The sequence below is a fragment of the Grus americana genome, chromosome 4 (assembly GCF_028858705.1).
Source record: "Grus americana isolate bGruAme1 chromosome 4, bGruAme1.mat, whole genome shotgun sequence".
Taxonomy (NCBI): domain Eukaryota; kingdom Metazoa; phylum Chordata; class Aves; order Gruiformes; family Gruidae; genus Grus; species Grus americana.
The window spans coordinates 13,468,576-13,486,059 of NC_072855.1; the positions used below are offsets into that span (position 1 = coordinate 13,468,576).

At 37.5% G+C, this 17,484-nt stretch overlaps 1 protein-coding gene across 4 annotated transcripts in view; it reads right to left on the reverse strand.

Moving 5' to 3' along the window:
• Nucleotides 1–2,152: 2,152 nt before the first annotated feature.
• The window catches only part of WFS1 (wolframin ER transmembrane glycoprotein), a 63,999-nt gene continuing 48,667 nt past the window's right edge, over nt 2,153–17,484 (reverse strand). For all 4 annotated transcript variants that reach the window (XM_054825241.1, XM_054825238.1, XM_054825239.1 and 1 more), the window contains exons 3-8: nt 16,521–16,603; nt 12,176–12,320; nt 11,176–11,346; nt 10,433–10,513; nt 6,467–6,612; nt 2,153–4,830 (exon numbers count right to left, since the gene is read on the reverse strand). In XM_054825241.1, the coding sequence (XP_054681216.1) occupies nt 3,022–4,830; nt 6,467–6,612; nt 10,433–10,513; nt 11,176–11,346; nt 12,176–12,320; nt 16,521–16,603 (2,435 nt within the window). In that variant the 3' untranslated portion in view covers nt 2,153–3,021. The remainder of the gene's footprint in view (nt 4,831–6,466; nt 6,613–10,432; nt 10,514–11,175; nt 11,347–12,175; nt 12,321–16,520; nt 16,604–17,484) is intronic.

Consider the following 17,484-nt stretch of genomic DNA (forward strand, 5'->3'; position numbering starts at 1 on the left):
ATTCCTACAGCTCTACTGATCTCCTTCTCTAGAAGGACTGGGCAAAATGCAAAGTATAAACTCTTTGCACTGCTGCCTACCGCAAGAGGCTGTTAGTCATTACAGAGTGGGCTCTTAAATTATTCAGAATTTCTGTATGTTTTGTTGTTTTTTGTGCTTACAGAAGAATGTACCAGTTTGGAGAACAAGTAGTACTTTTTCATGCTACTTTGAGGATGAAATTCAAATAATGAATATTTACTCTATATTCTGTATATTCTAAATGCTAAAGCTGAGCTTACAGAAGAACATCTGAATCTAATTTAGATGTGTCAATAGCCATGTAATATCCTCCTCCTCCTCTTCAGTTAATTAATACTAATTCAAAAGATTGAATTATCAGCCTAAAGAAAGGGCACCTATCTTTGGAACTGTTTATAACTCATCATGTCTTCAAAACTGAATAAGAAAATAATAAATGTAGGATTAATTGAATAATTAACAGCACTTGCCACATTCTGTCTCTCCTTTCCAACCTAGAAGACAGACTGATTTGTAATACAGAGCTGGAACAAAGCTGGTTTGTGCTCTGTTTGCTTGCAAGAGGTGAAGTAGACAGAAGCACCCATTGCAAAAACCCCTTGCCTGGAATTGCAATTGCTTATTAAGTACTGGTGATTTTGTGCTTGTCAGCTAAGATACCATTTAGAAAGAAAAGATTTATTTGCTAAAGGTTTCAGAATACTCAACACTAGACCGACGAGAAAATGGAGTACCTATCCATCATGTTACCGTTAACGCTGCCTCCTTTTCCATAAAAATATAAAAGCATCAAGAAGTAACACTTGAGAACTAGCATTAAAGGGCATTACTTAAAGGTCTTGAAGTAAAATTTACCTCCTCTTTCCCTTTCAGACACCCAGAAGAGCTGAAAACCTATGGGAAATGACCTGCGATGTGCTACTGCTCAAAACTTTCCACTGCTGTTGGAAAGCAGCAGCTGACAAATTCAGCTGTCCCCATCAACCTGTCACTACAAGGCACGTGAATTTCCCCAGATCTAGCTAATTCAGGGGTTGTTTTTCACATAAGTGCATAAATAGGAACTGGATGACTTGGAGTCCGACTAATATCAGTACCAATACCCTTGTGGGAGCTCCCACCCTCCAAGGACCTAGAGTTTTAGCTAATAATTCTAAGTTTGCAAATGTAGTAAGTTATATGCCAATATCCCCTAATAATTCCCTCAGAAAAGGCTGAACTAGGAAGTCTCAGAGTTGTTGGAGTTAAACTTCCGAACAGTATGATGTTACAGACGGGAACCCTTTTGTCTCTTCTTAAAAAGCATTTTTTTCCAAAGAAATCAACAAAATAATACTCTCCTCCCTCTTCTTGCAAGACTTCCCACATCTGACTTCAGACAATTTTGTCCTTTTCAGGCTGTGTAATAACTTCTTCAGAGTGCACCACAGTAAGTCAGTAAATTGACATCCTTACAAAGAGTGAAAGCTAAAACCAGAAGAATTTTTAACATTAGTTCTGAATACCAAGACTGTTGCCTTTTTTCTTCTGACAAACATATGAATAGAAGTTTCACAATTATGTGTATATAAGGGGAAAAAAAAGTGAAAAAAAATCCACATCTTTTGTGCTTACATATCAGAGCCAGGAAGAATGTTTAGATATTTAAAAAGCCTACAGGTGTTTTAAGAAAGAGAGCAGAAAGGGCTAAGTTTGGCTTATTTCCAGCCAAAATGAGAGCAGGTAAACGAAACTATGTCGAAATTTGCATTTACCTGCCACCTTATATCATTGTTTCCACATGGGGAAGAGAAGAGAGAGGGATGTCAGTTTTCAAAACCAGAAACACACAGAAGACATGACTTCGTAGATTTTCTGATGGGCTCAAACACAACTACGTGGCTACGTGGCATTGGATGGTGGAGGCTTCTGCTCTGCAATGTCAGGCTTGGCTTACTGCAACAAAAACTTCACCTGGCACACTCAGATTTTACTGACAGCTTCAAATAACGTGAAGTACAACTTCAAGTATCTCAGACCAGATTATTTGAAACATTCTAAATTGTATTTGTCAGTGAAAACTGTTATCAGCACAACATAAACAACTGCTCACAACGTCAAAGCACAAGGAACAAATGTTGCACCCATTTAATTCAAGTTTGTATTTTATGTTTATTTGCGCAACACAAATCATTATACAAACATTCTATTTCTGTTTCCACGGCAGACTTTTAAGTAGTATTTTCAGTTGCTTTGGCTTCTCCGTTACTGGTACCATCTCAATACCAGTCTTACTCTCTAGTGTTTGTCCTTCACACACCAGCATGGGTTATACCTTAGTGTCATGTATGTAGCCATCATAACCAATCGGAACAAATAGTGCATTTTGTACAGAATATTTAATGCAAACTGGAAGCTTGAGGACTTTTTACAACCTTGCTGGGGTGTGAAATGGCGTGCCCTTTAAAAAAAAAGTTAAAGTAACTGTCTTCTGGACAAATAGTGAAACTGTGTTCTGTATGCAGATATCACCACCAGGTAATGACTATAAGATCACTTTTTTTCTAGGAAACACCAAATAAATACAAGCAATATAATGCAACGTAAGCTGTTGTCAGCTACCTATTCTAAATCATACCTGTGAAAATACAAATGGGCACACTGTGAATATTTAAAGAGTAAAGTGCTTTTAACATTGAGCAAGTGAACACATCTAGTGTCGTACCACAAGCAAATATATATCCATTTTGGACAAAAGAGTCTCCATGCAATTAGTCAGCAGCAATGCCCTGCATTCATTTATAATATTAAACTAGTATATATTACTTCAGTCATACGGCGTTTAAAGCCAGGATACAGTGTGTACAAAACTCAACCACTACTCCACATTAGCATACATTTTGAGCACTGCTACAGCAAAGTGTTTGGTTTTTTTTTTCCTTTGCCTTGTAAGAAGCCAAACTTTTGGTGGTGTAAATGCAGCGTACACTGAAGATAGCACTGAACCAACATGAGAGCTCATTATGCAGCTGACAGGAATGGGAAGAAGAAAAAATCAAAAGCGAATTTAATTGCTTTATGCACTGTGCTCCTCCAGTCATGCTCTATTTTCACATGCCTCCCTGCAGGTAAGAGTTTAGACATGCAATTCAAGCAAGTGATTGCTTTCAGTTCAAAGACAGGCCATTTACTGCCAAGGCGACCCTCCAGAATTGTGCTGAATTCAATTATACTTCCTTGCCTCAAGTTCAACAACACTTTTTTAAACTCGTTGCTTGCCTTCAGCACAATATCTTTGGTTATATCATCCTCCTCTATAGACTTGGTTCCATTTTTGCTACTGAAAGGCATGCCCACAGTTATTTCAAATTTGTACCGATCAAACATTTTCATGTGGCAGTTATGCTTTGTCAAATACTTGAGACGACACAATTCTTCCTCCTCCAGTGTAACATTTTTGGGGTCACAAAGAGGGTAGGTTTCACCATACAAGCATCTCATCCAGTCGCCAATAAAAAGTGGAAGCATATTTATTGCAGATTCTGCACTATTGTCGATTTCTGTCACGCGCACGTATTTGAACCGCCCAGTCCATGTCACTCTGTGTCCTTCCAGGTGACTACACAAAATCTGAGTACGTGCCATGTTAGTCTCCTTCCACGATCGGGGTCCGCAGAGGAAAGCATACTGATTCCACGTCAAGGTCGAGTTGTAAACTTTCATCCCCTCTGACCGATACACATAGAACCAACAGAACAACACTACAGCTGTAATCCACACCAGAATGAGTTTCACAATTGAGCTTCGAGTGAGGGATTTAACCATTTCAACTACAGAGAAGTTAACTTTCGTCCACCATCGGAAGACCAAGGGAACAGCACACAAAACCAGAGTCACTACAATTTTCATGAGCTCCAGAGACACAAACCACTTGATGAAATGGATAAGACACATCAGTGCGATGCCTACGCCTAGCACTGGGAGCGCAAAGAGAAACAGAAAATAACCGATGGATGCACGAACGAGCCCAATGCCAGAGGACTCCCGCAGAATGACCACAGAGAGTTCACACCACATGAAGCAGACCAGATATGGGACCAGGTAGCAGTAGGTGCCTTTAAAATTCCGTAGTTGTGCCATTCTAAAGAAAAGATAGAACAAGTACAAAAACAGAAAGCACGGGATGCTTACATTTATCACAAAGAAGTGGCCTACAGGAACAGTAAAGAAGGTTTTGCCTAAGAATTTCAGGTAACCAAAATTCCCAGGTAATACCTGCAATAGGGATAAGCAACCTGCTGCTATCTCAGTCATTAATGCTCTTCGTGTGTAAGGTTCTGCACATGTGCTTAAACTCATGTAACTTGTCACTGTGAAGAAAACCGAGACGGTAGCTAACTCTGAGCATGGTATACAGTCTTTGCTTGCTATAGGGAAGGAAAAAATCACAAAGAATACCGAGAGTAAAAAATAAATGTATGGCTCTAAGTGATTCCATCCAAAGTTTACCTCGGCTTGCTCAACATCTAGGTTTGGTTCAAAACGAAGCAGTAAGTCAGTCAAAGCGCGGAAGTTTTCCCAAGCCTTACTGTCCTGAAACACCTTCAGTGTGCAAATCACCATAGAAATGAAGGACAAATAGAATATGACTAATGGAATAATAAAGGCAAAAAAATCAATTGTCAGATTACTGATGATGAAGAAAAAGATGAGAGCATTGATATGGTGTGTTGGAACAATGGTAGACAACCAATGCATTCCTGCCTTTGATGCAATATCTATAAGGTATTCTTTAATTTCCATAATGGCATGAAGCGGATATTTTATAACCTGGAAAGAGAGAAAGAAGCATTTTATTTATGGGCAGTTTCGTATCTTTACATCACAGATATTCTTAGCTGAAACAGTAGCAGTCAGTTGTCTAACCTCAGCTGACATGAAAAGATTTATATTTCAGGCAAATGTTGCCAATAAAATGAGATTACTTTGTTTGAGATTATTAGCTCTATTTTGATTAATGCAGTCAGATGAAGCTCAGAGGCGATTTTGATTTCGGGAAAGATGTATTTCATTACCTTTGACACATATAATTAAATGGCTTCCTAGTCAAATATTCTGCTGTAATTTCATACTGAAGATAAACTACATGGCTGCAGTCCTGTAGTATCTTAAGTCATTACTTGAGCTGCGAGTACTGTAGCTTTAAAGCACTTAACTCTGCCACTGTTCTGCAAGGATTACACTATATATTCTGATATGCATATACACTACGGGAAGCAGTGCATATGATTCATAGACACTTACAGGAAGTCTTTACAGCTGTGGTTTATCTTTAAAACAATTCTTCCTAAGCATTGAGGGATGCAGCTGTCAAAATCTGGTTTGTAAGCAGCAGAAATATCTTTAACTATAATTACTACATGTTTAGGGATTCTTTTAACTCCACAACAGTAAGTGTACAGGATCTTAAAATTCTACCTATCTTATGTGGCATTTTCCAACACAGTCACCAGACAGAGGAATCCAATCCTCTCCCTATCACCAACCACACACTTTACACAGCATCAATAAAAAGGTACAGGATTTTTCAAACATATATTCAAATATTGCATCTGCACTTTAGATGCTGCAAACAATCCTCCTTCCCCCATAAAAGATAGTTTTTATGTTTTCCCAGAACTTACGCTTTTATATTAATTAGTTCAAGGGAAAGGCCAAGAACGCTGCAGCAAAGATCTACGTGTTGTGATAAACTAGGGCAACACACACAATGACTTGGCCATAAGCTTATTTATTAGCGAAGGTATACCTGTTCTTCTTTGTAAATCATCTCTTTCAGAATATTAGTTATTCAAAAGATTGGAAAGAGATACCTCACTCCTCCCCCTTTTTTTTTCCTCACCCCTACCATATGATAATAAACAACAAAATGACAACAACTACAAAAAAACCCTCTCACGTCAGCAGCTAGAAACATGATTGAATACATGCACCTTAATTTTCCCTTCTCCTTTCACTACCTAGAGAAATGTCAGTATAGAAAACCACTAACAGCAAGTTCTTGAATTCCTTCGTAACAGAGCCTTTTCACACCTCAAGGCTACGGATAATTTTTCCCACCTGCTTGCTCCTGTTTAAATAAAGATATGAAGCATATAATAACATCTATAATAAAAATATGGCCGCTATAGACATTTAAATCTTCACTGAGATGTAATGAAGGTAGATTGCCCTCTTCCAGGGAAAACCATTATCCCTTTTTCTTAAATATATGACTCATACATATGTGTTTACAGTTTCATATATATGAAGTCAAGTCCAAAAAGAAATTATAGCAACAATTCTTGTACTGACCTATACAGACTAATTGTCAGCTTTGAGAGCCAAGTGCAAGTCACCTCTGTCTTGTCCGAAACGCGCAAGTTAAAAGCCCTTCAACACAACCTGTTTGGTATTGCCTTTTTACCTTCAGTCGCAGGGGTAACTCTTCAGGAGTCTTTCCTGCCAATTCATCATCTTCCTCTTCCTGCATGATCAGGTTAGATGGGATGATTCCCTTCGCGTACTTCTTGGTAATTTCAACAAAGTCATCCAAAGCAATAAATTTTTTAGCTAAAAGATAAAATGAAGACTTTGAGTAAATAGTATCACTACAACACTGTACTGATTATGAGTTGGAATATTAATTTTCTTTCCTCGTATTAAAGAGGATCCGCTCTGGGCTTCAAAAACTGAACTACCAATAACACAGGCTTACCTCGCAACTTGTTCTGAGATCTGTGCTGAAAACAAGCTGCTTGTGCCAGCAATATGTGACTACTCTAAATCTTGTCAGACCAGTAGGTAAGTTTATTATACCCGTAAGCAGGAGAACAGAGTGAGTGGATGTAGCTTCTGTGCAAGTATTCCAAGGGAAAAAAAGACTACTGGATTAGGTCACGCAGTTTTATGTCATAAGCTGTTGTATCTTTGGTAACTTCTTGAAAGAAATCTTTAACAGCCACATTGAAAAGAAAGAACTCTACAGGAATAGTAACAAATTATCTGTACATTATTAACTGAAAAACTGACTTCTGATTTGGCATTAATGGTCATTTTTCTGAGTTCAGAAGTTACAGACGTGTAATTATGGGAAATGCCCAATTATTCCTATCTACAAGACTAAGTATAGATTATGTATAGTGTACTAATTTAATATGCTATATGGCTATACACAGGGCCTCCCCCAAACTATATCAAGTATGATCTAAAACAAATAGCCAGCAACAAAATATACTTTGCTCAGCTGTACACCAAGACCACATTCATCACTCTGCCCTGGAAGATCCTTATCCACTCCTGTGAGTAGAAGGGAGGCAAGAGGTTACTTCCGAAAACTCCAGGGATGCGGCAAGACAAAGGATGATTTATACATGCCTTCAAACTCTTTTCATAGCCAGTTCCTTACATTAGCATGGATTAGCTAGTTTCTATGGCAGACAAGCTTGATGTCGTTTGTAAAGGAGGATAATTAACAGCAACTTTTTTCCATATACTAAAGCAAATGACATTGCTGTAGATATGAAAGACTTTTGAATGACAAAAATCTGTAACACACCTCCTACACAGTAAGTTTAGCTAGTCAGCTGATACAAAGATATGAAAGCTGGCCTGCTTAGTACTGGTTTAAAATCTTAGAGAGACAGAAAACTGAACTGCTTCACTAAACTTAAAATCACAATATTAGTGGGTTTGAGCCTATTAAGTTTTTCATTTTACAAAAATGTATAAATGTAGCAAGTTGTATATAAATATATCAGTATTTAGTATTGAAAACACTGTAGATACTGAACAAAATTAAGTATTTGTGTCAAGATACCTGCTACAGAAAGAGGGGTGTTAAAAGAGTTCAATAGAAAAACAGCAGCTTACAATCCATCTTTAATCTCACAACATGGATGTTGCCTTTTGCTTGCGCTTTTCTTTTTTTTTTTTTCCCCCCCACACTGCATGAACTCGTTTGTCCCACAAAAGACCATCTGGAATGCCTCCCAAGAAACACGAAAGAATTTATTTTTTTTGCTAACTATTCTTATCATTCACAGACTGTAGAGTGACATCACTTGCACAAAGAAATTGGTGAGACTCCCTAGCTGTCTTTGGTGGGGTTTACATCAAGCCTAATACCAAATGCGTCATCTAAAGTTATCCTGTTGGGACAAAATATAGAGTGGTAAGATAGTTTTTTTGATGTGGAATCAGCAAGCAGACATGGTTAGAACCTGACAAAAATTCCTTCATGACACTTTTACAGGACCATGGGACATCCTGAGAGGGCAGGAGTTATTAACTTACTATGTATAGATGGCCTATCAAATGTAATAACATGTATACTCTCAGGCATGCAACAACTGTCCATTGACAGTGTCAGCTCTAATCTTCTGCTTATGCCTCCATTAAGGGTACCCCAGATCACATATCTGCAAACACGTATCTGGCTTAAAAATTATCTTCCAAGTATTGTCAATGTATTAAAACTGAAGGAAGAATCTCCTGTTGGCAAGATAAATGGAGAAACTCAGTGGATCAGAGAAGTAAATGCTGGAGAGTAACAGCTGTCTTGTTCATCCATGAAAAGATAAAAGCTCTCTAGAGAAGAGGTAACAGCTTAACTCCTACTTTAAGTGTTTGATGAAAACTTTTCCTTTTTAAATGTTATTAGATTTTGTCACCCAAGTGTCTCTTAAATTGATATAAAAAGCTTATGTTGTAGATTCTACTTTATTATTCATAGATTTTTTCTTCAATTTAGTTATGACAAATTCCCCTGCCTCCCCCATCCACCGTAGAAAAAGAAAAATATGCACATCAATTTCTGCCTACGCTTACATGTAGGTTCATTTACTCTCCTGTTATTTTATCTGCCATTTAAGCCTTAAAAAAAAAAAATATATATATATATATATATATAAAAAAAATTACCAGTTCCTTTTCTGACACTCTTTGAATTACTGAAGAATCCAGAACAAAGTGACTTTGCACTCACGCTCTATCAGGATGTGCCAGTTCAACTAAGGGATTGAAAGAACACGAGTGTCGTCCACTAAGCATCACTGCAACATAGCTCCAATGAACCCAGACACGTCTGTGTTACACTACGATGACCGGACAATGAAACACAACAGCCCTATCCTTGAAGGACTATTTCTAACTTTCCCAAAGCGGCAAACAAGCCACAAGAACAGCCGACCTACTCTCACAAAAGTTTTGATAGGACCAGAAGCTTGGTCTCCAAAATACTATTTCTCCTGTCACCTACTCCCTCACTCATAAACACAGGCACGTGTCCCTCGTCTCTTTTACTTCTGTGAAAGTTAACGTAAAACTGAAACATTCCACTCTTCTTAGCAATGTTATTTTCAGAAGCCACCTGCATAACGAACACAATCCTTGAAGGTAAAGGCCAAAATGGCCTAATGAAATGTAAATCTAATCTTTCAAGAAGTTTAAGCCTGCAAACCCACAGATATGGCTCACTAATCCTCATATAATGCTTTAGTCACATGTATTCTCAACTATAGATGCATTAGTAAGTAGCAGGCTTTGCGACATTTAAAAGTGCTCTTCAAGAACTATTTCATATGACCTACTGCATTTGAAGAAAATGAGATTTTCTCAGCAATGAGTAATCAAACCTTGTGTTTGATAATGTTCTTGGAAAAACTACACACACTGCATTGTTTATAATGAATTTTCTTAATTTAACAACTTGATTTTCCTCCTAAAGGCCCATCAGCATTGCAGCATTTCTTAGGTATGCAGGGCTAGGGAGAACTTTATTTCAAGTCCAACCTTACAAAATTCACAGATTTGGTCTACATGTCTGACCCTGTGTGTGTTGAGTGGTTTAATTCTCCTCACTACATGAACTAAGCTGCCTCTCAGTTATGAAAGGAATATCTTTGTGCATCTTTCCTACATCAATTCTTGAACAAATAGGAAAAGACAAACATTAATTACAAGTGAATGGCAAACAGAAGCAAGGCAAACAGAATGAGAGAACTGTGTGCATTAAATGGTTGCATAATTAATTACCTTATTGTAATCAGAACGCTTACTACAGCTTAGAACTAAAAAAATTATTGAAAATGCAAAATTTCTTTTGCTGAATAGACCTGTAAGTGCTGAAAGGGCAAGAATATAAAAATAACAAGTGACATGCAAACTCCCCTTAGTATACTAATCACTGACAAGTTGACTGTAACGGTGATGTCTTCTGTAAGTTCACATGCAGAGCGATTATTTACCTTGCACACGTAATAAATTGACACGATCAGTTTATAGCAATCCAAACTTGCTACACATTCTTACTCTGGCAGCACAAAATTGCTTAGCAAAACAAAATAGAAACTAAAATCACAGTCAACGATTGAAAGAAGCAGCACACACTCACATTCACTGCTCACTAATCGCTCCAGCATTCTTCTCTGCTTCTGCACCGACTTTGGGACCGGGCCAGGTTGCTTCTCACCATCTGGTTCAATGACAAAGTTTATGGAAAGTCAAAGCAGTCAATTAAAATGATCAAACAGTAACTGGAATGTTCCTCAAGCTGCAATATCTGGAGAATGGTATTTCCTCAAAGTCAGGAAGAGACACACATATAAACAGGTAACGAGGGGCTATATAGCTTTCGATATTCCAATTACTACACTAGAAAAGGGAACAGCATTGGTATAGCTAACCTATACTGTCTTAACAGCAGAGTAAGCCAAATGTCTTGAAGACTGAGTTTGTAATTGAAATATCTAGTAAGATATCAGGATGATTGTTAAGAAAAAAATAAAAATTAACAAAAAAAAAATCAAACACAGCAAAGCCATAAAAGATTTATTTTCCAAGGACAGTGAGTGTCAAATGAAGATATTTTTAATATTTGCTTACTTGTAAGAGCGCTTAACTGAATCACAAGCTACAGCAAGATTTGGCAGGCTTTTATGAGCTACCTTTATTGCTCCAGAGAGCACAGTTATTAAAAGAGAGTTAGAGTCATTAACGCCGTTACTTTTCCTTAAGTAGATCATACATCTACTTTTATCTTATGCCTGATTGTTTATAAAGCCCTTTAGGTTTCTAGCTGTATTCTGCCTCTAAGTTTGTATTTTATCAATACCAAAAATCAGTTCACAAACAAACCTTCACTGTCAACTTGCCCAACATTTTCCAGTAGTTCAGAAACTGCTAATTGCTTCTTCTTTTTTGGGTTTAATTTCCAATACATGACTAAGGCAGCTTTCCTCACAGCTCTCTCCAAGTCAGTCTCAGAAGATAATTTTTTCACTTCTTGCTCATTTTCAGAAGTGATGCCTCAAGAAAAGAAAAATACATTAGATACTATTATCCCACACCCATGCAGAAATGACAGATTTCCCCACAATTTATTTTTCTCAGTTTAATCTGAAACTTCTCAAGTTTCATTCACATCTTGACCATCTAAGTTACTCAAATGCCTTTCTGTGCCCATTGCTTATCAAAATCTAATCACATTGCTTAAGTTTAAACTGTACAAGACATGCATTATCCTTATGTCTTGCTTCAACTTTTGAAGTACAGCAGTTCAGACAAGAGGTGGTGCGGATACATAGAGATGACATGTAAGAGGCAGCAATTATTTAAATGAAGGTTTTTACTTTGGGGTTTTGGTTTTTGTGTTTTTTTTCTCCTTTAAATCAGAGTTCAGATAGTTGGCAGATGAGAGGAGACCATTCCAAGCGTGGGAAGTAGCACGAAGGAAGATGTGAATCAAAGTGGGAGAAGACAGTGAAGAAGACCAATTAGGAGAGAGGTTGGAGAGGGGCGAAAGAATGAAACAACAGCAGATATGTAGGTGGTGTGTGGTTATATATGACCTTCACGGTCAAAGAAAAGAAGCTTCAATGAAAGGTGGGGAGGGGAAGAACGAGCATGAATTCCATGAAGGAATTCAAGCAAATAATTAATATAAATGCTTTTATGAGCAGTATCAGTAATTATTGCATTTTAAATTACCTATTTGAACATGTCAGCAACTACTGACATAATTTTTGCCATGAGTATTCCCATCATATTTTAACCCCCCTTTTCAGTGTTAAAATGAATATAGTATTATTTCAGGTAAATTAGGAAACGCAAGCAAAAAGTCTCAGAGAGCCCATACCTCTTCTGTCTGCCAGGCATCTACGCAACAGTTTGACAGCTTCTCTTCGGCCTTGCTTAGCAGCAAGGATGAACCAGTCAACTGCACTACAATTGTTAAGTTCTTCATCCTCCTCTTCTGCTAATCTTAAGAAGTGTTTCCCCACCTAGAATAAGTGCGGAACAGGATTCCTTCAATAACTGCAATATACTCTCTCTTCTCCTCCCTCTCCCTGGAACTCAGCTAGAATAAATTCTCTCTGAAGAAAAGGTCAAAACATTTGCTCCTAGCACTAAAGAACATAGCTGTAAGTCAATCTTCTGCAGAGCAAGATCACTTTCCAGATCTGGAAGCGAGAAAGAATTGCAACATGTTCGGCCAGGTCAATGAATTAGTTGCCGTTGGTCTTTGAGCATCTATCAGGATTAGGTAAATCACCTGGTATTAAAAGTAGTATAGAAAGTGGTTTTTCTTGGATTATTTTCCTCCTATAACAATGGTCAGACAACACTGTTAGCTTTATTTTTAAACCAAAAAAATTAAGTGTAATAACCAGGTGCCCATGACATTCAGAAATTCAGATGAAGTTACTGACAAAGGGCCTTGACACAGAAGGAGGCTTCAGCAGTGAAATCCCTGACTCAGAGCACTTTAGCCACTGAAGGTCAGCACAGACTCATGATTAATTAGTGAACAGAATGAAACTAATACTGCTTAAGCATCAATCAATTTAAGTGATGTAGTCTGTAAAAATCCAACTATTTAGGATTACAGAAATTATGGGGCAATTAATGATATTGTTGTTTTACAGGTAAGAAAAACACACCACCTTTTTTCTTCCTCCTACAAAATTTAAATACATGGTAATAAACTGGTAAATATATTCATGCAATAGCATGAAACACTTTTGCTTATCATACCACAAGGCAACAAAACGTTAAATGGCAGAAAGTAGCCAAAAGTACTGGATATTCCACACACATGGAAAATCTGGGAAATGGTTTTGCCTGGCTCACTGCAATCCCTCTCTCCCTACTGTTACTTCAGTTACATTCTAGTGGTAATTAATGCAAAACCTTAAGAGTATAGTTCCGTAAGTCCACAGTATTATCTGCTGCAAAAACTCTGTTTGACTGTTTCTCCAAAACTTTGTCTTTGGTATTACCTGTAAAGGTAACTGAAAAAATACCCTTGAAAGATTAACAATTCGCGTTATTCCCATGCAGACTAAACACTCTGATCTCATTAAAAAAATACATCTTTTTCTCCCATTAAAGGTTAGGCCTCCAGCTTTGCAAGTGGATTCATACATCTAAGTGGGTGCTCCAACAGCTTCTACATAGACAGTTACTGGATAGACATCAGAGTGATTAAACCCATAGCACATACAGCGAAGCGATCCAAGACCACACAGAAATAATAAAAAATTGGACTAAGTAATACAAAAGCCAGCACTAAATAATGATTATGAAGTTAAGCCAGAGTTCATTGAGCAGTGCACAGATACGCTGGCAGAAGAAGATGAGAGTATGTGAGATGGGGGGGTGGAATTTAAATATTTCAGCCTTAATAATGCAATTGTCTGGTAATTTATCAGACAACTGCAGATGTACCTCCAGCTATTTATTTCAGAAAGAAATTGTTTGAAAATGTTAAATGGTCAATAACATTCTCTGACAAGAACAGCTGTTTCTTGAGTATGTTTATATTTATAGCCATTGAGATTTTTAACAAATCTTCAAGAGTAGTAGCACTTAATGATGCAGCTCTTTTAAGTTTATAAGGATCTCTTGGACATAGAAACTTGTATTGCAACATAACCTAGCAGATTTTGGAAACAGTCATACTGCACAAGGCTATTGCACAAGCAAAACAATAGTGTAACACTTGTTTTACAATAGAAGTGTTTTTTGGCTTGCCTGTGGGGTTTTTTTGTATTGTTTGGGGTTTGTTTATTTTGTTGTTTTGTGGGGTTTTTTTGGGTGTGTTAGTGTTTTTTTTTTTTTCTTTTTTGAAGTTCAGCATTAAGATTTAATCATCTATGCCCTCCAAAAATCACCCACAGAGAATACCTCCAGAATGTGAGCAACCAGAAAATATTTTTCCTTTATTTTGATTATAAAATTACAAGCTTTTTTGTGTGTATTAAAAGTTTTGGTAGCAAAAAACCCCACCACCAAGTCCCACAACAAACATCAAGGCTTTCCACGTAATACACTGGAAGGTCTACCAGCTCTGTCTGAACAAGCCTGGTGCGACACCCACCTTTCACTGTCATAGCGAAGCTCCTACATGGAACCACCTGAAGATGGCTGCAAAGCTCTGGCCCACAGCAATCAAAGGAGGAAGAATTGATGGGAAAAGATGTTAACCTCAGATTTGTTACTTAATCAATCAGGGATTCTCTCTTTCCCCATGAGCTAAAACTGTGTAATGAAGTCATAGCTGGTAACAGCTTAACACAGATCTTCATACTGTACTTCTCCAAAGCTTGCTCTCACCTGTGGGCTTTGCCAACCGAGGCAGTTATCTGAAGCTGTCCCCTTGCAGAGATCCTCCCGTTAAAGACACAGAGCTGCCTTTTCTCCATTACAGAATTCCAGCTGTGGGTGTCTCATTTACATAATTGCTGTACAGTTATTTCTCAATAAAGAAACTACATAAAGCTACGGTAATACAGGTTGACAGCTGCTCAGAGTGCATTTATTTCCATAGTCATTGTAGGGTTATTTTTGAATAAACTCATAGTAATAACTACAAGCCAGTGAACCAAATGATTTCTTGTGTTTGACTTCGTAACTATTAGCAAACAGCACAACAGTGCTGCCTCAGCTTCTCATTTGTACTCCTACAAAGGTAAGAAAATAGATTTTTCTAACTGATGCTAAAGGGACATAGTCAACAACAGAGAACAAACTTTTTTTTTTTTAGTTTTAAAACCAAAGTTAATTCCCTCTCCAGAAGTCATAAGAAATTTGATTGCAAAGAAAAGAAACAACTGTGTTTGGGGTTCCTTTTCAGGCAGTGAATTCATCCTGAGTGAATACTGGAGCAAAATTGTAGGCTGCATCTCTTTACAACAAGAATCCTATTACTGTGTGGGAATAGAAAGTGCACACAGTTAAAGAGGTAAAGGAAGGGAGTGAAGGTGGAATGAATTGAGAAGGATAAAAAAATATTATTTATGTACAAACATATGCACACATCACAGGCTATTTTTTTATTCAACTGGAAGTTATATGCTGAAAGAATATTTATAGTGTTTGCTTTCTTTTGTGTGGAGGAATAGAGCCAAAACGTGGATTTTACAGAAGCTATCCTCTCAAGCCTAAAGCTTCATCCTCTGCAAAGCCACCGGCTGTTTCAAAGGTGAGGAATTTGTTACTGTCTCGCGTTACAACTCCAAGGACAGCCTGCCCCTCAAATAAGTTCAGATGGAGTGGGGACTGAGCCTAGCATTGTCATATTTTTTACCAGCTTTAAAAGGATTTCTTTCCCACCCTCACCTTTTATTTTTATTTGCAAAAAGAACAGTAGTGCTCCTCGGGGAGAAAACCAAACCATCAATGAGCATGTTGGAGACTGTAACTACTCCCTTTTGCCATCAAAGCTGAAGCTGAGAAAGAACGCTTAAGTAAAACACCAACCAAATTAAACACAAATTAAAACTCTTCTAAACAATTTTAAGCTATTTATACTGGACCAATACACCAGACAATGGAATGCAGTGGAAAAATGGTACATTTTTTCTAAAACCAAAGGGACATCCCTAAAATGTTAACACTTGCAGGGACAGAACTGTCATTATTAATTCAATTATATCTGCCATTACTCAACTAAACATAGCTGATTTCCATAAACAAGGAGGGGCTTCTTTTCTAAAAGGTGGAGAAATGGTGTAAGAGCAAAACATGAACCAACCTTTGTTCCTGCTAAAGCACCTCAATGGCAGTTTCTTCCATGGAGTCCAGCCTAAGAGTCCTGCTATCTTTGTATATAGTGCAGTGCTGAACCAACAGCCTTTAATAGTCCCTATCTGCACATCTCAACAAGTAACTCTTTGGCACATGCTTTTAAAGAGAAGCAAAAGCAATTCTGTACCTTCTCCATGCTCTCAGCCTACCCCCCCCCCCATATTCATATGCCTCCTAAAGGCTTACTCAAGAGTTGGACCTGAAACCAGTAACTCTCCCAAGCAAGCAGCATTTTTCAAGGCGGAGAAACCATCTGGTATCACCTTTCTTTGAACAGTTTAAGATCAAAACAGATACAGTTCAACTAGTGAAGAGATAATAGTTCTACAGCAGTCAGTGCTATTTTTGGAATTAAGAGCAAACAAGACTGGACAAACAGCATATAAGATTACCTCAGTTTGTGCTTTTGGTTCTCCAGCTTTGGCCCTCTCCAGCAGTTCCTCAAAGAGTCCTTCAGGTTCTTCCTTCATGCCCTCTATAAATTAATTGATAAAGAAAATTGGTTACTAGCAAAATTTGGAAGTATTTTATAAATCATTGCTATATGTGGTTAAAGAATTAAAGGATTATATCTAAAGAAATCCAATACAAGTGTTTTGCAAGAACAGTGGAAACCAACTCATTACAATATTTACGCTCCATCTCAGTGTTGTACTTCAGCATATTTACCATTACTTGTTATCTGGTACCTGCCACAGGATGACACACACAGTTTACAGTTTCTCGTTTACTTCCAAAGGACTCATTTCTCAACAGAAGAATATTCATTACGATAAATATGAGCATATGTAAAACATGCAGTATGGATCAGCTTTTGTACTATGACTATTCTTTTAAAGAATTTTGAAAAATTAACCAGCCTTTAAAACATGTCCAGTATATTTGAAAGCTCAGCTCCTCCGCCTCTAGAGTACACAGAAACAATGATTACACCATTATAAACCTATTTTGTGTCCAGCTCTGCATTTGCACCTCATATTTTTCTCCTTTTCTATCTACTGTACACATACAGACTTAAATAATTTTTTCCTTTAAAAGCATCATATTGCTCCACCAGTCAATCATTTAAAAAAAAAATCTTGAGAGCTTTATCTGACATCCAGCATTTGTAAACAACATCATGCCATGTGTTACTTGATGAATGAAGAATAAGTTTAATGGAAAAGCTGACAAAGGCCACAACTGCTACTTTTTATGAGATGACGTCTCATAAATTAGCTTAGAAGAATTTTAAAGAAAAAAATATCAATACAACTTGTACGCTTTAGGTTAGGTAAGTGTAAGAAAGGACAACAGATCGCTGATTCAGAATAACAGCTTTACTAGCCAACCTAAACTTGTCGATCCAAACTCAAC